The sequence below is a fragment of the Lepus europaeus genome, chromosome 10 (assembly GCF_033115175.1).
Source record: "Lepus europaeus isolate LE1 chromosome 10, mLepTim1.pri, whole genome shotgun sequence".
Taxonomy (NCBI): domain Eukaryota; kingdom Metazoa; phylum Chordata; class Mammalia; order Lagomorpha; family Leporidae; genus Lepus; species Lepus europaeus.
Window position 1 is genome coordinate 71,103,041 of NC_084836.1, and position 20,234 is coordinate 71,123,274.

At 59.5% G+C, this 20,234-nt stretch overlaps 1 protein-coding gene across 13 annotated transcripts in view; it reads left to right on the forward strand.

Moving 5' to 3' along the window:
- Window positions 1-2,129: 2,129 nt before the first annotated feature.
- KMT2D (lysine methyltransferase 2D) overlaps window positions 2,130-20,234 on the forward strand; it is a 40,525-nt gene continuing 22,420 nt past the window's right edge. For 6 of the 13 annotated variants that reach the window (XM_062203728.1, XM_062203736.1, XM_062203738.1 and 3 more), the window contains exons 1-31: window positions 2,130-2,474; window positions 6,495-6,580; window positions 6,828-6,954; window positions 7,111-7,316; window positions 7,417-7,526; window positions 7,643-7,805; window positions 8,075-8,240; window positions 8,329-8,443; window positions 9,655-9,812; window positions 10,001-10,146; window positions 10,247-11,911; window positions 12,024-13,123; window positions 13,554-13,667; window positions 13,974-14,084; window positions 14,685-14,789; window positions 15,734-15,915; window positions 16,056-16,220; window positions 16,312-16,421; window positions 16,505-16,552; window positions 17,025-17,246; window positions 17,468-17,587; window positions 17,677-17,790; window positions 18,009-18,139; window positions 18,226-18,373; window positions 18,543-18,608; window positions 18,741-18,851; window positions 19,041-19,187; window positions 19,273-19,357; window positions 19,525-19,766; window positions 19,877-19,950; window positions 20,162-20,212. In XM_062203728.1, coding sequence (XP_062059712.1) covers window positions 6,532-6,580; window positions 6,828-6,954; window positions 7,111-7,316; window positions 7,417-7,526; window positions 7,643-7,805; window positions 8,075-8,240; window positions 8,329-8,443; window positions 9,655-9,812; window positions 10,001-10,146; window positions 10,247-11,911; window positions 12,024-13,123; window positions 13,554-13,667; window positions 13,974-14,084; window positions 14,685-14,789; window positions 15,734-15,915; window positions 16,056-16,220; window positions 16,312-16,421; window positions 16,505-16,552; window positions 17,025-17,246; window positions 17,468-17,587; window positions 17,677-17,790; window positions 18,009-18,139; window positions 18,226-18,373; window positions 18,543-18,608; window positions 18,741-18,851; window positions 19,041-19,187; window positions 19,273-19,357; window positions 19,525-19,766; window positions 19,877-19,950; window positions 20,162-20,212 — 6,351 coding nt within the window. In that variant the 5' untranslated portion in view covers window positions 2,130-2,474; window positions 6,495-6,531. The remainder of the gene's footprint in view (window positions 2,475-6,494; window positions 6,581-6,827; window positions 6,955-7,110; window positions 7,317-7,416; window positions 7,527-7,642; window positions 7,806-8,074; window positions 8,241-8,328; window positions 8,444-9,654; window positions 9,813-10,000; window positions 10,147-10,246; window positions 11,912-12,023; window positions 13,124-13,553; window positions 13,668-13,973; window positions 14,085-14,684; window positions 14,790-15,733; window positions 15,916-16,055; window positions 16,221-16,311; window positions 16,422-16,504; window positions 16,553-17,024; window positions 17,247-17,467; window positions 17,588-17,676; window positions 17,791-18,008; window positions 18,140-18,225; window positions 18,374-18,542; window positions 18,609-18,740; window positions 18,852-19,040; window positions 19,188-19,272; window positions 19,358-19,524; window positions 19,767-19,876; window positions 19,951-20,161; window positions 20,213-20,234) is intronic. The other 7 variants (XM_062203734.1, XM_062203732.1, XM_062203735.1 and 4 more) reach the window with 7 other exon arrangements.

A 20,234-nucleotide genomic window follows, 5' to 3' on the forward strand; every position in this document is an offset into this window, starting at 1 on the left:
GTACCTTCCATTTCCCAACATCTGTCTCTTGGTCAATTTAATTACCACAGCTGAGACAGGTGCAGAGTCACTGCTGGAGTTGGTTGCTGACCTAGGTGCTCAGTGTAGCAGGGGGCATGCCGGGTCCCTATCCTTCCTCTAAGCCTGGCCGGTAGGGAGGAAACCATAAACTACATATGGCTAGTTATGCTTAACTTAGTTAAAATGAAAAGTTACCCATCTTCAAGGTGCTCGATGGTGGCAAATGGGTACCACATCAGACAGCGTCAGAGTGCAGCGAACCCTTTCTCACAAAACCAGCTCTGGACCCACACTGCGTGCTTCCTTCTCCATCATCTTCCTAGGAAAAACACGGCCCTTGGTTTGAATCCCGGCCCATCTCTTCATCAGTGATAGTCAGCTCGAGCCGTGTAACTCTTAAAGAACATCTAAGAGTATAAAAAGTATCTAACACATAGGTAATTTGTCTCCTAGCCGCCCCACGTGTAAAGTTCAGGCTTCCCAATCCTCTCACCTAAACTTAAGGAGGCTGGGGGTGGGGAGGAAGGGCAGGGTGCCTGCCTGCGAGGAGTGTGTTTTGGGACCTTGTCTAGAGCGACAGCGCGCTGGCCAGGTAGCTACAGCGAGCCGACCTTCGTTTACTGAAAAAGGACTGGAGATGGGGGTGGGGGCACCGTGCAAAGGTTAGGGGAGCTCTCCATGTATGCTCTGGTGGGTCTGTGTGTGTGTGCCAGCGGGCTGTGCGGGCATTCACAGCCCTTTCCCCACGAGGGGCTCTGGGAGCCGGAAGGAAACGAGCCAGCATCGTCCGGTTTTCCTCGGGGCCCCCCCCGGAACGTGGCAAGAACCCACGCCAAGCGCCGTGCCTCACTTTCTCCATTTGCGGACTCCAGTTCCCAGGATTCCGAGCAGCGGCCAATCTCCTGGCTCTCTCCTTCCATCCCCCTCCTCCCGGGAAATACTGCCCCTGGCCAAGGCAAGGGGGACAGTTCAAAAAGAGTTGCAAGGGCCAACGACTGCCAAAGGGACGGCATCAGAAGGCGGCCCAGGGTCCCGGGGCTCACAGACCGGGAGGCGCAGGCGGCAGGTCCCGGCCCCGGCGCGAAGGAGGGGGCTCGGTTCCCACGTGTCCGCGTCGCCGCCGCCGCCGCCGCCGCCGCCCGGCACCGCCGGGGTTAACCCGCGGCGGAAGGATCCGCGGCGTGTGCGTAGAACTGCAAAGTCACAGCCCTTCCTCCGCGAGGGCCGAGTCCCTCCGCCGCCCCGCTCCAACACAAAATAGGGCCGCCTCTCCTCCTTTCTGCCCCCCGTCTCGAGTGGGGTTCTCCGGGCAAGAGGCCCTCCCGGATTTCGCACCGGAGGCTTCACGAATCTCCACGACCGCCGCCCAGGTCTCGGGCCAGGAAATAAGCCCCTTCGGAGGAACCACCCTACCGGCCGAGCAGGAGGCGGAGGGGGTGGGGGGGAGGCGGAGCGGCGCCGCGCTGCACTACTTTCCTCTCCGGTTGCAAATGGCTGCCTCGTTCCCCACTTTCCGCTCAGTTTCCTGACCCCCCGGCGCCGGGAGCCGGGGTTGGGCCATGCACCTCTAGGCCCCCCGCGACCACAGCCAGCCGGGGGTCGAGGGGGTGCCGCCGACCGGAGCCGGCCAGGCCGGGGGCGGGGCAGCTCCCGAGGCCAGAGGGGAAGGGAGGCGAGCGCTGGGCCTGGAGCGGGCAGAGGGCTCGTACCGCCCGCCCCTTCCTCTTTCTCGCCCACCTACCCTCCTCCTCCCTTCCCGGGGTGGGGGGGCGGGGAGCAGAAGGTGGGGGGCTCGAGGCCGCCGAGGGCGAGCGCTCGGGGTCGAGGAGCCCGGCCGCTGGGTGTGTGTCAGGCTCGGCCCCGCCGGCTCCGCGTCGCCGCCGTAGCTCGCGCGGCCCCGGGGCGCCGGCCCGGGGCGGGGGAAGAAGAGCTCGGCGCCGCGGCCGGGGGGCGCTGCGGCCGGGGGGCTCCGCTGCGCTCCGGCCCGGGCGCGCGCGGCGGCGCGGCGCTCCTTCCGGGCTGCGGGGAGGCGCCTCGGCGTTCCATCTGGAGAGCCCCGGCGTTCCGCGCGAGCCCGGCGCGGGCGGCCGGGGCGCTGGCCGGGCCCCGGGACTGAGAGGCCGCCCGGCGGCGCGGATGCACAGCCTGCCTGCCCAAGATCAAAGCCACCGGTGCTCTCTTTGTGTCCGCTCGGGATTCGTCGCCCTGGGGCTGTCCATGGAAACCTAAACTGCTGGAACCCGAAGCAGAGAGCCTCCCCCCCCACCCCTTCAGCTGCTTGCTTTTTTTTCGTGGGGAGGGTGGCCACTCCGACCTGGATTTACCGTTCTTGGCCCCCGTGAGCCCCCCCGTGCGGGGGGCGGCTGTGATCGCTCTGGCGGTTGGAGGTCGGGGAGCGGCCCGGGCTCTGGCCATGTTCTCGGATGAGGATTTCTGGATCGCCCTGTGAAGAGGTGAGTGGAGTCCGCCCGCCCGCCAGGGCCCAGGAAGGGTTGGACTTGGGGGCACGGCCAGATGGACTCTCTGACCAGAGCTGGCTTTGGGTCGGAGGAGGGGGGGGGTACCAGGCCTGGGGAGGGCTCCCTTGGCAGGCAGGGTCTGTCAAGGGAAGCCCAGCCCGGTAAGCCGGGACAGAGCTGAGGCCTGGTGTTGTGGGGTGTGCCTCTTTAAAGACGGGGGGCTCGGGGAACCACGGGAGTTTGGGAACGTGTCCAGAGAGCTTCTCTGCCTGTTTATTTTTGTGTTGGGGGGAGTCCGGCTAAACTAGGACCCAGGCCTTGATGCCAGCAGCCAGTCCTGGGCCGCTGCCTCGCCTCCTCTCGGGGTTCCTTGTGGGTTTTGGAACGGAACAACTCGGAGCTGGGAGTGGGGGTGCCGCTGCCGGGTCAGGCTGACTTTCAGGGTGGACCCTAACGTTGCTCCTGCTTGCCCGGGTGCCCAATAGCAGTGTCCGGGAGGCTCAAGGAACCCTAACTCCTCAACAGGCCTCCCCTCTGTGGGTGAAGGGAAGGCCGTGTGGAAAGTGGCCAGTGTGATCCAGGGGGTGGTTGGGGCAAGGAGGAGGCGGGGCTGGGGGGCTCCTCTGGCCCCCGCTGTTCAACTTTAAATTACCCCTGCCCAGCAAAGTGACCCCAGCAAGGCCTAGTGCTGTCTTAGCCTGCTTCGCCTCCCCTCCTCTCGGGATGGACATAATCTCCCGGGGATTATAGAGGAGGCCGTTGAGATTTGCTCCCTGCGAATGTGGGCTGCAAAAAAAAAAAAAAAAAAAAAAAAGAAAAGAAGAAAAAGAAAAAAAATGGCTTTTGTCTCCCGCTTTCTCTGGGGCCTGATGTGGAGAGCTGGCTGCCCAGGAGTCCCTTGGCCTGTGCTGCAGGCCCCTCCTAGACCCCTTCAACCCTTTTCTGAGCAGGGACTGTTGACTAGGCCCCTGGGCCTGTCTCAGCCCTGCAGAGGTAGGGTGGCCTGTACCTCTTAGGAGGAGAAGCCAGCGGTTTCCAGCCCTGGCAGGAGGGGTTGGGGAGAAGGGGTATGTGTATGCACACAGGAAAGATGCAGCATGAGCCTCCTGCTTCTGGGCTCTGGGCTGGGACAGCCCCTCTCACACCTGTCATGCTGCCCAGCGGGGATTTGGCTGTGCATTTTGCTCCCTTCCTGCACCCTCTCCAACATACACGTGCTAGCTCTCTTTGAGTCTGGTCTTGGAAAGACAGAAGTGGGGGGTTTTGCCCTTGGGAGGTGTGAGAGGTGGCACAGGGGTGGTAGAGATAGGTGAGCTGTTAGCCCTGTTCCCTGCTCCTAACCTTCCCTGGAGGATGCCTTCTGCTGTCTCCAGACAACTCCCATAGGTGAGGCTGCTCCCTGGGAAGCTGTGGCTGCCCCTGGGCTGAGCCAGGGATCGGGCTGAGCCAGGGACCCGTCAGAGGGTCTGCAGCACCAGTGTTGCTTCCTGGAGGGCGGACTCAAAATGGGGGTGGGGCGAGGTGTGGTTTGATCCTCAGACTGGGAACCAGGAAGTCCTGAGTCCTACTGAAGAGCTGTTCACTCAAGGGCCTGCTTCTGCCCTGGACCTCTCCAAGTCTCCATTTCCCCCTGGGCTGGGAGAATGAGGGCGAGCTGCTGGTCTGGGAGGAGGCAGAGGAGTGAGGTAGATGGAGAGTAATCCCTGCGGACCTCTTGCTGTTGGGGGCCTTTTAGGTAGGACTGAGGAGTGTCAGCACCATATTCCGCTCTGGGGAGGCGCTAGCCCAGTTTAGGTCCAGGGAAAGACCCTCGTGGGGTGTGTGTGTGTGTGTGTGTGTGTTTGTGTTTACTGGCTTTGAATAATGGGGCTTGAGGTGGGGGGCCTGTGGTCTTTTTTTTTGCTGAGCTATGTTCAGGGGCCTGATCATGGTGGGCCTTGGCGTTAGGGTACAGGTGGTGGACTGGAGGTACACCTCCCTAGATTCTTTCTGGGACAGCCGACATGATCCTCTGTTCTCCGGTGGCCACCTCAGTGGGATGGAGGTGGTTTCTGTACCTTCTTGGGCAGTTGCCAACCTTACCAGGCGAGAGGGCTGCACTTGGGCGAGCGTGGGGGAACCTGCCCCTCTGGCCTTGTGTGAGGCAGTCCTCCTACCCACTGTACTATTGCTGTCGCTTCTTTATTTCTTGCTGTCTATGGCTCCTTCGAGAGTAGAGCTGATGGAGAAACTTTGCGGCAGGTGGTGGTGGTGAGATACCAGAAAGTGCAAACATCCAGAAAACTGGGGCCTCTTTGGACCTTCGGGGTGTGGCTGGGCCTTGAACAACTGCATAGGAAAGGGGGCCTGGCTCGTGTCCTGACCTCCCTCGTGGAGCTCCCACTTCCCTTGGGTTGCTTCTGGGTGCTCCTTGAAGTTCCAGAGCGGCTTTGCTGTGTGCTGGCCCAAGGACCTACCCTTACTTTCAGGTGTGGTTGTGTGGCAGGTTTGGGGATGGAGGTGGCAGGTGGCAGGTGATCTTGGCTTTCCCTGTCCAGTAGATGATGAGTGTTAGCAGGGGGGAAAAGTGGGAGAATTTCTCAGCCTACGACATGTTGTTCAGTATGGGTGTTGCTGATAGGTGGAAATGCAGTATGAACTCGAGGGAGAAGCGCTGATCTTGTGGTTCTTGGGGGTCGTCTGCCAGTCTTGGGCACCTGGGAGGGTTCCCCCTGTGCTTTTTTTAAGTGTACATGCTGCTGAAGTGAGCACTGCCCCCGTTGCACCCCAGGCAGCTCCTGTTTGGGAGGAGTGGGTTATGGTCATTCTGGCTAAAGGAGAAGGTGGGAGATCAGGCTCTGGAGCACGCTCACTGCTTACAGTGTTCTTGGGGACCGCCCCCATCAGCGCCTTCTCAGTCACCACGAGCTCCTTCTACTACCCCTCACCGTGGTAACTCTTCTTATTCTTCACTCCCCTCTTTGACTGCGCCGTGCTTAGTCCCACCTGTCAGGTCCAGGAAAATATGCCCAAAGGTGTGGATCGCAAGTTTTTGAATGATGACTCTAGCGTGTTGCATTGGCCTCTGGTACAGGCAGGCGTGTCTTCAAAGAGGGGACGTGGGACCGTTACTCCCTCTGCCCCCCACCCCCCCACTCCTCAGTGTGTGTGGAAACCCTGCCTGACGGAAGAGGAAGGAAGCTACTCAGCTCTGCTATGTCCTGTCCTGTTTAGAACTCCTCCAAGTGGCAGTGTGCTTCCTGAGACTACAACTCCCAGCATGCCTAGCTCCAGGCCTGACTACACATGCTCAGTAACTCTTAAGGCGCACTTACTGTTAACTACTAGGGGCAGTTGAGGAGGAAGGGCAGTTGGTGTCGCTAAGGGCAACAACCTGAGGCCTTCAGGCTGGGTTAGGGCAGGGGCCAAGGGTGGGCCTGAGCTGGATCTGGACTGACAGTGGGTGGAGATTGGGGAGTTTTCCTCTGTAGTGGTTGGGATTGGGATATCCTCGTTGAGACCAGCAGAGGTGGAAGAGATCCGTAGTGTGTTCCATCTCTCACAAGGTCCCAGACCACCGCTGGAAGAGGGGTCTGGGCCGAACTCAGACTTCCTGGGTTGGCACCGACAGGCCTCTAGGATGGCAGTGAGGAACAACACAGGGAGCACAGGGCCCCCCAGAAACCAGGGACTCAGAGATGAGGCAGAGTGCGATGCTAGCTCTAAGTGGGATGTGCTTCTGGTTGGATGCTGTTGCCCTGGGAACTGTTACAGAGGAGGCTGGAAGTGGGACAGCGGAGTGGGTCCCCAGAGAATCCAGAATGGGCAAACAGGGTTTATGTTTACCTGGAGAGGAACTAGATGGTGGCACAGGGCTAGGGAGAATGACTTTCCTTGTCGTTAGTGTAGCATTTCTAGGTAAGGCTTTGCTCTGGGGTCTGGGTACCATGAGCTGACTTCCCCCTTGGGATTCTGGAAAAAGTGCTCATTGAGGAGACTCCCTGGACAGACAGATACCTCTGCTGGCACCAACAGGTCTCCCCGAGAGGGCCCTGCCCAGTCGGAGAGAGGGATGGCCAGCCAGAAGCCGCCTGGCGAGGATAAAGACTCAGAACCGGCAGGTGAGTAGGGCGCGTCCTGGGTGTGCTGTCAACTTTCTGTCTTCACGGGCAACCTTAGACTCCTGGTGCTGATGTAAGGACGCGGACTGTGTGTACTCGGCGGGTAATTACAGGACTTTGTTCTTTGAGACAGAAGTTTAACCGCCATCACAGGCTCACTGATGGCTTTGGATGATCTTGTGGGTCCGGGGGAGTGGATGTGGTTTATAACTCTGGCTGACGTGAGCCGTGTTGTCTGTCCTTTCAGCTGATGGAGCTGCAGCTTCTGAGGAGCCAGGCGCCCCTGAGCCCGAGCTTCCCAGCCCTCACGTGGGGGAGGCGTCTGTCCCCAGTCCTGGGAGTCCCAGGCTTCAAGGGCCTGGAGGGGACTGCAGGTAATTCGCGTTGGGGAGTCGAGGATAGGAAGCACCCAGGAGGGTTTGATTTGTGAGTCTGGGGCTCTGCAGGAAGAGGAGTGTTTGGGGAGCAGGGGCCTGCCGGATCATGGGTTTGGAGGGCCTGGCATGGTGCTGATGCTTGTGTGTCCACAGTGAGGGTCCAGCGCGGCGCTGTGCTCTCTGTAACTGCGGGGAGCCTAGTCTGCATGGGCAGCGCGAGCTGCGGCGCGTTGAGTTGCCGTGTGACTGGCCCCGGTGTCCAGTGGTATCCCCTGGGGGGAACCCAGGGCCCAGTGAGGACCTGTCACAGATTGGTTTCCCTGAGGGCCTTACACCTGCCCACCTGGGAGAACCTGGAGGTGAGTGAGGGAAGTGGGGGCAGGCCATGGGGAAGGGGCTCGGCGTGGGCACCTTGTTGTTAACTCTTTCCCTTCTGTTTACCTGTTCCTACCTGTGAAGGGTTCTGCTGGGCTCACCATTGGTGTGCTGCGTGGTCAGCAGGCGTGTGGGGGCAGGAGGGCCCAGAACTATGTGGTGTGGACAAGGCCATCTTCTCAGGGATCTCACAGGTGGGGCTGGGGCAAGGGGACCGCACAGGCACAAGGGCAGGCAGGCTGGGGTGGGCATCCTGGGGCAGGGCCGGAGGGGGCTGACTGGCACTGAGGCTTTGTCTCCACCCTGGCAGCGCTGCTCCCACTGCACCAGGCTCGGTGCCTCCATCCCTTGCCGCTCGCCCGGTTGTCTACGGCTTTACCACTTCCCCTGTGCAGCTGCCAGTGGTTCCTTCCTGTCCATGAAGACGCTGCAGCTGCTATGCCCAGAGCACAGTGACGGGGCTGCACATCTGGGTGAGGAGCCCTGCCCTTTGGCACGGGGCAGGCGATGGGCACTCATCAGAGTGTGTGCTTATGTGCTGTCAGGAAGTGTGAACATTGTGAGCCTGGGGGTGGTGGCTCTGTCTGGCTCCCTAACTGTAATGTCTAGGGCCTGGGATAGCAGCAGGTCACTCTCTGTCTCATTCACCCCATGTCGCAGAACATCTCTTGGGTGCCCAGCACCATGCTGAGTCTTGTGAGGCACCTGCAGGTGACCTGTGCTGTGTGCCCTTCCCCTGCAGAGGAGGCGCGCTGTGCTGTCTGTGAGGGGCCGGGGGAATTGTTTGACCTGTTCTTCTGTACCAGCTGTGGGCATCACTATCATGGGGCCTGCCTGGACACTGCTCTGACTGCCCGCAAGCGTGCTGGCTGGCAGTGCCCTGAATGCAAAGTGTGCCAAGCCTGCAGGTAAGAACGGGAGGGCAAGAGGGAAGCACAGCTTAGGGTGGAAAATGAAGGTGGGAAGGACCCTGTGGTGTGCCCCATGTCCCCGCAGGAAACCTGGGAATGACTCTAAGATGCTGGTCTGTGAGACGTGTGACAAAGGATACCATACTTTCTGCCTAAAACCACCCATGGAGGAGCTGCCTGCTCATTCTTGGAAGTGCAAGGTGAGTGACCCCTCTTCCTGCCTAATTCTGTCCCACAGACCTCTCAGAATATCCCTGTGGTAACAAGTCAAGCACAAAGGGACTTCAAGAAGTTGGCGCAGAAGTTAAGTCGCTGCTTCCGACACCCACGTACCATATCAGAGTGCCTGGTTTGAGTCCCGGCTACTCTGCTTCTGATCCAGCTTGTTGCTGGTGTGAACCCTGGGAGGCAGCAGGTGATGATGGCTCCAGTACTTGTGTCTTTGCCACTCATGTGGGAGGCCTAAATTGAGTTCTGGGCTCCTGACTTCAGCCTGGCCCAGCCTTGGCTATTGTAGCCATTTGGGAAGTAAACCAGTGGATGAAAGATCTCCATCTCTCTCTCTTTTCTCCCCATCCCCCTTGACCTTTGTCTCTTTGATTTTCAAATAAGATAGAAATAAAAAGAAAAATGGTAAAAGTTTGTGGAAAATGGAGTTAAAAGGTAAGTTTATTTTGATGCAAAGAATCTGGAAATCCACGCATATGTAGGATATCACAGAGTTCACGGAAAATGAATATTATGAAAAACTATGCATAGATTTCAAAACTTTCACACCGAAGTGAACTTTTCTTAAAAATTTATTTATTTATTTGAAAGGCAGAGTGACAGAGAGAGACCTTCTGTCCACTGGTTCAATCCCCAAATGGCCGCATATGGGATGCCGGCACTGCAGATGGCGGCTTAACCTGCTGCACCACAGCGCCAGCCCCCAAAGTAAACTTTTACAACTTATTTATTTATTTACTTTTTTTAGGGATTTGCTTATTTATCTGAAAGGCAAAGTTACAGAGAAGGAGAGACAGAGATAGCAATCTTGATCCACTGGTTCACTTCCCAAATGGCCACAATGGCCAGAACTGGACCAGGCTGAAGCTAAGAGCCAGGAACTCCAGTCAGGTGTCCCATGTGGGTGGCAGGGGCCCTAGGACTTGTTCTGTCTGCTGCCACTTTCCCAGGTGCATTAGCAAGAGCTGGATCAGAAGTGTAGCAGTGGGGATTTGAATTGGAGCTCCTGTTATGGGATGCCAGTATCATGAGCAGTGGCTTAACTTGCTGCACCACAAAGCTGGCCCCCAAAATAAACTTGGACTTCCATGTCCCTTCAACTTTTTGAAGTCCCCTCGTATCTTGTTCCAGTCTCTGCTATCTGTCTGACCAGTGCCTGTTTGGCCTGCTCCCTTCTCCCTAGGCATGCCGGATATGCCGGGCCTGTGGGGCAGGCTCAGCAGAGCTGAGTCCCCACTCTGAGTGGTTTGAGAACTACTCCCTCTGTCACCGCTGTCACAGAGCCCAGGGAGGTCAGCCTGTCAGTTCTGTGGCTGGGCAGCACCCCCCTGTCTGTAGCAGGTAAGGGTGCGGGCTGGCAGGAATTGGGACGGGTGGTGGGAAGGACTGGAACTTAAGTGGCCTTTGAGGAGAGAGCAAGCACTAGGGTGGGGAGGACGGCCCGCGGCCTTCCCCCTGCTGCAGGGTACTGGTCTGCACGTTGTTAGCTGGCGAGAGCCACAGTGCCTGCTTCCCTGTACCCTCTGCAGATTTTCACCCCCAGAGCCTGGTGACACCCCCACTGACGAGCCCGATGCTCTGTACGTTGCATGCCAAGGGCAGCCAAAGGGCGGGCACGTGACCTCTATGCAACCCAAGGAACCGGGGCCCCTGCAATGTGAAGCCAAACCACTAGGTGAGTAGGATTTGAGGGTCCTTTTTCTCTGTGGTGAGAGATGGCCTGTGCTTTGGTGCACACCTGAGCTAGGTAGGAGTACAGTGTCTTGTGTCTACAGGGAGAGCAGGGGCCCAACTTGAGCCCCGGTTGGAGACCCCCCTGAATGAGGAGATGCCACTGCTGCCCCTCCCTGAGGAGTCACCCCTGTCCCCGCCGCCTGAGGAGTCACCCACATCCCCGCCGCCTGAGGCATCGCGCTTGTCCCCGCCACCGGAGGAGTCTCCTCTGTCTCCTCCGCCTGAGTCGTCACCCTTTTCTCCACGGGAGATGCCCCTGTCCCCGCCCCCTGATGCATCGCCCCTGTCCCCGCCGTTGGAGGAGTCCCCACTGTCCCCACCACCTGAGGAATTGCCCACTTCCCCGCCGCCTGAAGCATCGCGCCTGTCTCCACCGCCCGAGGAGTCGCCCATGTCGCCCCCACCCGAGGAGTCTCCCATGTCACCACCACCGGAGGCATCGCGCCTGTTCCCGCCTTTTGAAGAGTCTCCCCTGTCCCCTCCCCCTGAGGAGTCTCCCCTCTCCCCACCACCTGAGGCCTCACGCCTGTCCCCACCACCTGAGGACTCACCCATGTCCCCACCACCTGAAGACTCACCCATGTCTCCCCCTCCTGAGGTGTCGCGCCTGTGCCCACCGCCTGAGGAGTCCCCCCTGTCCCCACCGCCTGAGGAGACTCCCACATCGCCTCCCCCTGAGGCCTCACGCCTGTCCCCACCACCGGAGGACTCACTTATGTCCCTGCCCTTGGAAGAGTCACCTCTGTCACCGTTGCCTGAGGCGCTGCCACACTGCCCCCGGCCTGAGGAACCACGACTCTGCCCGCAGTCTGGGGAGGCTCGCCTGTCTGCTCAGCCTGAGGAGCTGTGCCTGTCCCTTGCACTTGAGGAACCCCGTCTGTCCTCACAGCCTGAGGAGCTGCACCTGTCCCCTGTGCCTGAGAAGCCACACCTGTCCCCCCAGTCTGAGGAACCTCAGTTGTCCCCCCGGCCTGAAGAACCACGCCTGTCCCCCCAGTCTGAGGAACCTCATCTGTCCCCCCGACCTGAAGAACCACGCCTATCCCCCCAGTCTGAGGAACCTCAACTATCCCCCCGGCCTGAGGAACCGCCCCCGTCTCCTGGGCCTGAGGAGCCACACCTGTCCCCTCAGCCTGAGGAACCTCAACTGTCCCCTCAATCTGAGGAGCCACACCCGTCCCCTCGGCCTGGGGAGCCACACCCGTCCCCTCAGCCTGAAGAACCTGCCCTGTCCCCCCGGCCTGAGGAACCGCACCTGTCCCCCTGGCCTGAGGAACCACGCCTGTCGCCCCGACCTGAGGAGCCACACCTGTCCCCCAAGTCTGAGGAACCTCATCTGTCTCCTCGGCCTGAGGAACCCGCCCTGTCCCCCCGGCCTGAGGAATTGCACCTGTCCCCTCGGCCTGAGGAACCACACCTGTTGCCCGGGCCTGAGGAGCCACCCCTGTCACCCCAGCCTGAGGAGCCACCCCTGCCCTCTCGGCCTGAGGAGCCGCACCTGTCCCCCCAGCCTGAGGAGCCAGGCCAATGCCCAGTCCCTGAGGCGCTGTCCTTATTCTCCCAACCTGGGGAGCCACCTTTATCTCCCTTGCTTGAAGAGCCAGCTCTGTCTGAGCCTGGGGAACCACCTCTGTCCCCTCTGCCTCAAGAGCTGCCTTTGTCTCCATCTGGGGAGCCATCTTTGTCACCTCAGCTGATGCCACCAGGTAAGGTAGTAGTCCCTGAACCTGGGATGTTGGTATCCCCTTTCTCTGGGAACATCTGAACCCCTCATGGTGCATCTAATCTAAGAGCCTCTCTTTTTCTCTTTTCCTCCAGATCCTCTTCCTCCTCCACTCTCCCCCATTATCACAGCTGTGGCCCCACCAGCCCTGTCTCCTTTGGGGGAGTTAGGGTACCCCTTTGGTGCCAAAGGGGACAGTGACCCTGAGTCACCATTGGCTGCCCCCATCCTGGAGACCCCCATCAGTCCTCCACCTGAAGCTCACTGCACTGACCCTGAGCCTGTGCCCCCCATGATCCTCCCCCCCTCCCCTGGTTCCCCACTGGGCCCGGCGTCTCCCATCCTGATGGAGCCCCTTCCCCCTCCATGTTCTCCCCTCCTGCAGCGTTCCCTGCCTGCCCCAAGTCCTCCTCCCTCCCAGTGCTCTCCTCCTGCTCTGCCGCTGTCTGTGCCCTCCCCATTGAGTCCGGTCGGGAAGGCAGAGGAGCTCTCAGATGAGCCTGAGCCGCATGAGATGGAGACTGAGAAGGCCCCAGACCCTGAGTGCCCAGCCTTGGAACCCAGTGTCACCAGTCCTCTCCTCTCCCCAATGGGGGACCTGTCCTGCCCTGCCCCCAGCCCTGCGCCAGCCCTGGAGGACTTCCCTGGCCTTGGGGAGGACGCGGCCCCTCTGGATGGGATGGATGCTGCTCGTGCACAGCCAGAGGCTGGAGAGGCCCCTGGCAGTGAACTGAAGGGCTCCCCTGTGCTCTTGGATCCTGAGGAGCTGGCCCCTGTGACCCCTATGGAGGTCTATGGCCCAGAATGCAAGCAGATGGGGCAGGGCTCGCCCTGTGATGAGCAGGAGGAGCTGCGTGCAGCGGTGGCCCCCACACCACCCACTCTCATCAAATCTGACATCGTTAACGAGATCTCCAACCTGAGCCAGGGTGATGCCAGTGCCAGTTTTCCTGGTTCAGAGCCCCTGCTGGGCTCTCCTGACCCTGAAGGTGGGGGCTCCCTGTCCATGGAGCTCGGGGTATCTACAGATGTCAGTCCAGCCCGCGACGAGGGCTCCCTGCGGCTCTGTACTGACTCACTGCCAGAGACTGATGACTCGTTATTGTGTGAGGCCGGGACGGCCGTCAGCGGAGGCAAAGCTGAGGGAGACAAGGGGAGGCGCCGGAGCTCTCCAGCCCGCTCCCGCATCAAGCAGGTGAGGAGATGTCTCCTCGCGGGTTGAGGTCAATGTGTTGGCACTGTTGGAGGTCCAGTCTTGTGCTAGCGATAACCTTCCTGCTCGGCTTACTGAATCCTGGACTTTGGTGATTTTGTAGTCCGATGTTTGACTTCACTAGGGAGAATACCGACTGATACATGGAGGGGGCGATGCAGATCACCTGCCCTGGTTCATGGTCACTCAGTAGTAGAATTGGTACTCTCACGTTGGCCACTCCTGCCTTGAGGGAGAATGGACTGGGTTTGCACCCAAGCCACCTGCTTGTTGGTGTCTGGGAGCTTGGCTCTTGCCCTTGCCCTGAGTGGACCTCCTTGCAGTATTACCTGTCTGGCTCTGGTCTTCTGTCCTAGCTTGGAGACCCAGCATGCCGACCCTTAACCTGCCCCTGTGATTGTCCTTTGCTCAGGGTCGCAGCAGCAGTTTCCCAGGAAGACGCCGGCCCCGTGGGGGAGCACACGGAGGGCGAGGCAGAGGACGGGCCCGGCTGAAATCCACTACTTCTTCCGTTGAGACTCTGGTAGTAAGGAGAGACCCGCCATTCCCCCACCCCCACCCCAGCACGCTTCGGATGCCTCTTTCAGTCCAGCCTGTCGCCTCGCCTAGCCTGAGTCTGTGCTCCTGTCCATTCAGCCTCTAGGCATCTGGTCTGGAATCTCTGCCATTGGGCTGAGGTCCGGCTTGGGGGCTGGGGTGCTCTTGTGCCTCTTAGTCTTGCCTTCTGGCCTTCCTCTTAGACAGGGCTTCCCCCTCCCCCAGAACCATGCAGGAAGGCGGTTTAGTTGGGCAGATTCACCTGCCTCACTTCCCATGACTCTCTGACCTTAAGGTTGCTGACATGGACGGTTCACCCAGCAAGGAGGAGGAGGAGGACGATGACGACACCATGCAGAATACCGTGGTTCTCTTCTCCAACACCGACAAGTTTGTTCTGATGCAGGTACTGTGCTGGCCTGGGGCAGTCCCGTCCTCGGTGGGGAGATCTGGTGTAGCGAATGTTGTGAGTTTTGGTGGGAGAGACAGTGAGGAAAGCTAGGACTTCCTTGTGGGGATGCTACCTGTCAGGAACCCAGTTACTTGAACCAGCACCGCTGCCTCCCAGGGTCCGAATTAGCAGGACATTAGAGTCAGGAGCTGGAGGCGGATGTGGAACTCAGGTACTCTGTGCGTGTAGGCGTCCAAAAGGTGTCTTAACTCCTAGGCCAGATGGCCACCCTGTGAGTAATCCTGAAGCTGATAGGATGGTGTCATGTATGTGAGTCTACCTCATCTTACCTTTCTTTAAGTTCTTAGGACCTTTACCCACGTCAGGCTTTATAAATTCAAAAGTTACCTGACGAGGTGAGCGAGGCATCCTGGGAGGGAGCCATGTCTGTGGGTTGGTTGGGTAGGAGGCACAGAGCCCTGTGGTGGCTGCCAGTGTCCTAGGGCTGTGGGATGGACTGCCGATGTCCCCACTCCCTGGGCTCAGGTTAGTCAGTCCGCTGGGCCTGCACGAGAGGAGACCCAGCTGGACATGTGTTTCTGCTTGTTTCCCCAGGACATGTGTGTGGTGTGCGGCAGCTTCGGCCGAGGAGCAGAGGGCCACCTCTTGGCCTGCTCGCAGTGTTCTCAATGCTATCACCCTTACTGTGTCAACAGCAAGGTGAGTGTGAGTTCAGTGCCCAGGAGCACTGGCTGTGGCATAGGGCCAGTGGGTTCTCACCTCAGTCCCTTAGCCTGGCCACACTGCTGCTTAAAGCAGCCACTGGTCATAGAAGTCATTCGTGATTATCAAGCATGTCTTGGGGAGAAGTACTTTGGAACTCACGGCAGTTTCTCTGTGGTAGACGATGACTCGCTGGGGTAATTCAATACATCATATAAACTATGATAACTTTTTAAATTTTTTTTTTTTGAGAATCAGAGTTCCCACCCACTGGTTCACACCTCAGATGCCTGCAGGAGCTGGGGCTGAGATGGGAGATCGGTAGCCACTCAGGGTCTCCTGTATGGGTTGCAGAGACCCAGCGACTTGAGCCTACCCCTGCTGCCTCCCATGGCCCATGTTCACAGGAAGCTGGAATGGGGCAGAGCCATAGGACTCAAACCTAGGCATTCTGTTACAGCTACAGGTGTTCCAGATGGTGGCTTAGCCATTTAGGCCAAAAGCTGGCCCCTAAACTATGACAGCTTTACTAGTAGGAAACACGCAATCACCGAGAGATACATAAAATCATAAGTACACGTTTTTTGACCTAATCATGATCTGTTGTTTTGGGGTTTTGTCTACTGCTAACATTCAGTACCTTGCAGCACTGGCAGGTTCTAACTGTCAGGGCAGCATGGGCCTACCCAGTCTTGGGAGGCTTGGCTCCTGACAAGTTGCCATTCCACTCTTAGGATGAGGCAGAGGGTGGATGGGGAAGCGTCCCCGGGCTTCAGAGATCCCTGGAGCCTGAGTTCAGAGCCACTGGTTTGGGAGCAGGAGCACCCCTGTGCTCCAGTGGAAGTCTGGCCTGGCTGCCGAGGTCGCCCCAGCCCCATTCCGTGCACAGTCCCATCCTGCTCTGCACTCAGAGCCTGAGGCATTCTCGCCTTCTCCATCAGATCACCAAGGTGATGCTTGTGAAGGGCTGGCGTTGTGTGGAGTGCATCGTGTGTGAGGTGTGCGGCCAGGCCTCTGACCCCTCCCGCCTGCTGCTCTGCGACGACTGCGACATTAGCTACCACACATACTGCTTGGACCCCCCACTGCTCACTGTGCCCAAGGGTGGCTGGAAGTGCAAGTGGTAAGGAGGCCTGGGGTCTTCAGGGGACGTGGGGCCTGAGGTGCTAGAACACCAAGGACGTGGTGGAGGCCATGTTCCTAGTGGGTGCCTCTGGGTGCCTTGAGCAGGGAAGGTGTTAAGGATCTTTGTGCTCCTCCCAGGTGTGTGTCTTGTATGCAGTGTGGGGCTGCCTCCCCTGGCTTCCACTGTGAGTGGCAGAACAGTTACACACACTGCGGGCCCTGTGCCAGTCTGGTGACCTGCCCTATCTGCCACGCTCCATATGTGGAAGAGGACCTGCTGATTCAGTGCCGCCACTGTGAACGGTGAGGCGGTCCCTTTCCCCTCGAGCTGGCTCCCGCTTCCCTGCGCCAGCCTCGCATGGTGGGGGCTCACCTCCTGTCTCTGCTCTCCTAGGTGGATGCATGCTGGCTGTGAGAGCCTCTTCACGGAGGACGATGTGGAGCAGGCGGCCGATGAAGGCTTTGACTGTGTCTCCTGCCAGCCCTATGTGGTGAAGCCTGTGGGTGAGTACCAGGTGTGGGGGAGTTAGGGCAGGGGCCTGCTCTGGGGCAGGGCCTCAATCAGCACTGCTGTGTCCTCTCCGCAGCACCTGTTGCGCCTCCAGAGTTGGTGCCTGTGAAAGTTAAGGAGCCAGGTGAGTCAGGCTCTGATGGCCATAGACACCATCTAGTTCCAATGCCCAACTTCATCTCCTCATTTTAAGAGGAAGAAACGCAGGTCCAGGGAGGGGAGAACTCGGCCCACAGCTCCCTAGAAGCTCACGGTGGAGCTTGGACCGAAGCAAGCCTCTGTTTTCTTGGGTGGTGGTCCTTTCAGCAGGCATCATGGGTTCTCTCCTCAGTGAAGGGGGCTGAGCAGTCTTCCTGCGTCATGAGGCAGGCGCTGCTTCCTGACGTGTGGGGAGCCCAGGCCCAAATCATGAGCAAAGCTAGGCTTTTGTAGAAGCAGTCTCTTCTCCAAGTCCCTGGGGTCACTGACCACTCAAGCCTCAACTGGTACCCCCTTGCTGTCCCAGCTTCTGCCTCAGGCGGGACATAGGTTGCAGATTAGAGTTGTGGGTTCTAAGGGCCACCACCCAGGGGTCACGCGCTTTGCTCCTCTTGCAGAGCCCCAGTACTTCCGCTTTGAAGGTGTGTGGCTGACGGAAACAGGCATGGCGGTGCTGCGTAACCTGACCATGTCGCCCCTGCACAAGCGGCGCCAGCGGCGCGGACGGCTTGGCCTCCCAGGCGAGGCAGGGCTGGAGGGCTCCGAGCCATCAGATGCCCTCGGCCCTGATGACAAGAAGGATGGGGACCTGGACACCGAAGAGCTTCTCAAGGGTGAAGGTTGGGCTGGGGACTCGGGGTGGGGGGCTGCAGAGTGGTGGGAGTGCACTGTGGGGGTTGGGACCCTGGGTAGGGGCTGCATTGTCTTTCCCAGTCGCCCTCCAGCCCCGTTGGTCTTGTCCAGCCAGCACTCTGGCAAGGGGCTTGGCACTGTCCTGTGGTAGGAGGGTGTGGTGGGCCCGTGCCGCTGATCTGCCTGTCTGTCCTGTCACCATCCATAGGTGGCGTGGAGCACATGGAATGTGAAATTAAATTGGAGGGCCCCGCCAGTCCTGACGTGGAACCTGGCAAAGAGGAGACCGAGGAAAGCAAAAAACGCAAGCGCAAACCCTATCGGCCTGGTGAGGTCCTGGGCTGGGCAGGCGGAGCAGCGAGCGGTAGCCCACCGGGACCCCAGTGCTGCTCATTCCTCAGCTCTGTCTCTTCTCAGGCATTGGTGGTTTCATGGTGCGACAGCGGAAATCCCACACACGTGTGAAAAAGGGACCTGCTGCACAGGCGGAGGTGTTGAGTGGGGATGGGCAGCCCGACGAGGGTGAGACGGGTGAGGGCACCAGTGGGACCTGGGAGAGGGTGGGGATCACTGTACTTAATGGGAGCACAGCCAGGTGGCCTGGGGGGAGCTCACTGAAAGAGCCAGGAGGGTGTGGTAGGCCCAGCTCGTGCCAAGGAGGGGACCAGGCGGAACGTGCCACCTGGCTGGGTTGGGTGCAGTGTCCCTGATGGGTCCAGAGAGGCTGACCCTGCTTGTAATGTCCACAGTGATGCCTGTAGATCTGCCTGCAGAGGGCTCCGGGGAACAGGGCTTAGCAGATGGAGATGAGAAGAAGAAGCAGCAGCGGCGAGGGCGCAAGAAGAGCAAACTAGAAGACATGTTCCCTGTGTACCTTCAGGTGGGCCTCAGTCTGCCAGGGTGAGGGAGGCGGCTGTGCCACGCAGGGCAGGAAGCAGCCCCTTTCTCCCTGACTTCCCCCCACAGGAGGCCTTCTTTGGGAAGGAGCTGCTGGACCTGAGCCGAAAGGCCCTTTTTGCAGTTGGGGTGGGCCGTCCAAGCTTTGGACTAGGAACACCCAAAGCCAAGGGGGACGGAGGTTCAGATAGGAAGGAGCCTCCCACCTCACAGAAAGGTTTGTCGTGTGGGAGTGCGATGGGCTCCCTCTTGCTGGCAAGCGTATCTGGTGGCAGATGGGCTGGTGCCTGGGCTCCAGGAGTGCAGGGTGGCCTTGTGGAGCTGGGGACCCGCTCTGGTGCCAGGTGCAGACGGTCTCTGATTGGAGTGGTCACTGTTGCTCCTAGGAGATGATGGCCCAGATGTTGCAGACGAGGAGTCCCATGGCCCCGAGGGCAAGGCTGACACACCAGGTGAGGGCTGCTGTGGGACCTGTCTTGGCCTTTACCTCTGTCAGTCTTAAATTGGAGACTGGGACCCGGCCAGTGGCCAGCATGGTGCCTGCATGCTGGCTTTAGCTGATGGGTTTCTCCTGGCAATTGCAGGACCTGAGGATGGGGGTATAAAGGCATCTCCAGTGCCCAGTGACCCCGAGAAGCCAAGTACTCCAGGTGAAGGGATGCTTAGCTCTGACTTAGATAGGATCCCCACGGAAGGTGAGACTGCGACCCATACCTCTTCGTGTGTAAGGGTCTGCCATGGGAGAGGAAGGTCCCAGGGGGACTGCACGATGTGTGCGGCTGCGTTGCTGGGAAATCCTGGCCACGCTTGGCCGTGACTGTGGGTGGACCTGGGGTACCCGCTGAACTTGCCCGTCCTTAGTGTGCTTCATCCTTCTCCCCCAGAACTCCCCAAAATGGAATCCAAGGACCTGCAGCAGCTCTTCAAGGACGTGCTGGGGTCTGAACGAGAGCAGCACCTGGGTTGTGGAACCCCTGGCCTGGAAGGCAGCCGCACACCACTGCAGAGGCCCTTTGTCCAAGGTGATACAGGTGGGAATGGTTTGACGACTGGCATGGTCTCACTTGCTCCCAGGAGGGCCAGTTTCTCCCTTGTCTGATCCTGTTCCTCTTGTAGGTGGACTCCCTTTGGGTAATCTGCCCTCCGGCAGCCCAATGGACTCCTACCCGGCCCTCTGCCAGTCTCCTTTCCTGGACTCTAGGTTGGTACCTATGCTGAACTTTGGTGGGCAGTCCCTGCGTCCTCTCTCTCTATCTGGGCCCATGCTCTGCAGTCCAGCATTTCCCCATTGCTTTGTCTGGGCTGGGGCAGGGCGTGGGTGGGACTTGGCACCCCTGCCTCCTGTGACTCTCTGCCCCTGCGCCCCAGGGAGCGCGGGGGCTTCTTTAGCCCAGAACCCGGTGAGCCAGACAGCCCTTGGACGGGCTCAGGGGGCACCACGCCCTCCACCCCTACCACCCCCACCACAGAGGGCGAGGGCGACGGGCTCTCCTATAGCCAGCGGAGTCTGCAGCGCTGGGAGAAGGATGAGGAGTTGGGCCAGCTCTCCACCATCTCCCCTGTGCTCTATGCCAACATTAACTTTCCTAATCTCAAGCAAGATTACCCAGGTACCTGTGGGACAAGGGCAGGAGGACAGCCTGGCAGCATGGCCCATGGCTGGGTGGGTGGGCGGGGGCCATCTGCCAAGACTGTGTCCCTCCATCCCTCTGCTCTGCAGACTGGTCCAGCCGTTGCAAACAGATCATGAAGCTCTGGAGAAAGGTCCCAGCAGCTGACAAAGCCCCCTACCTGGTGAGACAGGAGTGTGGACCAGCGTGGAACTTGAGAGGGAGTGAGGCGGCTCGGGGAAGTGGTTCACCTCAGCTCTCTCTCCACCCTCACCTGGAAAGCGTCTGGGTCAGAAGGGATCAGCTTCTGTGTGGGGAGTGTGAATGATGGTGTATGGGCCGGGGGCGGCCATGAGGCTGAGCGTTGGGCTCTCTGTGTGTCCTGTATCCCTCAGCAAAAGGCCAAAGATAACCGGGCAGCACACCGCATCAACAAGGTGCAGAAGGTGAGTGGGGGCCGGGCCGGGC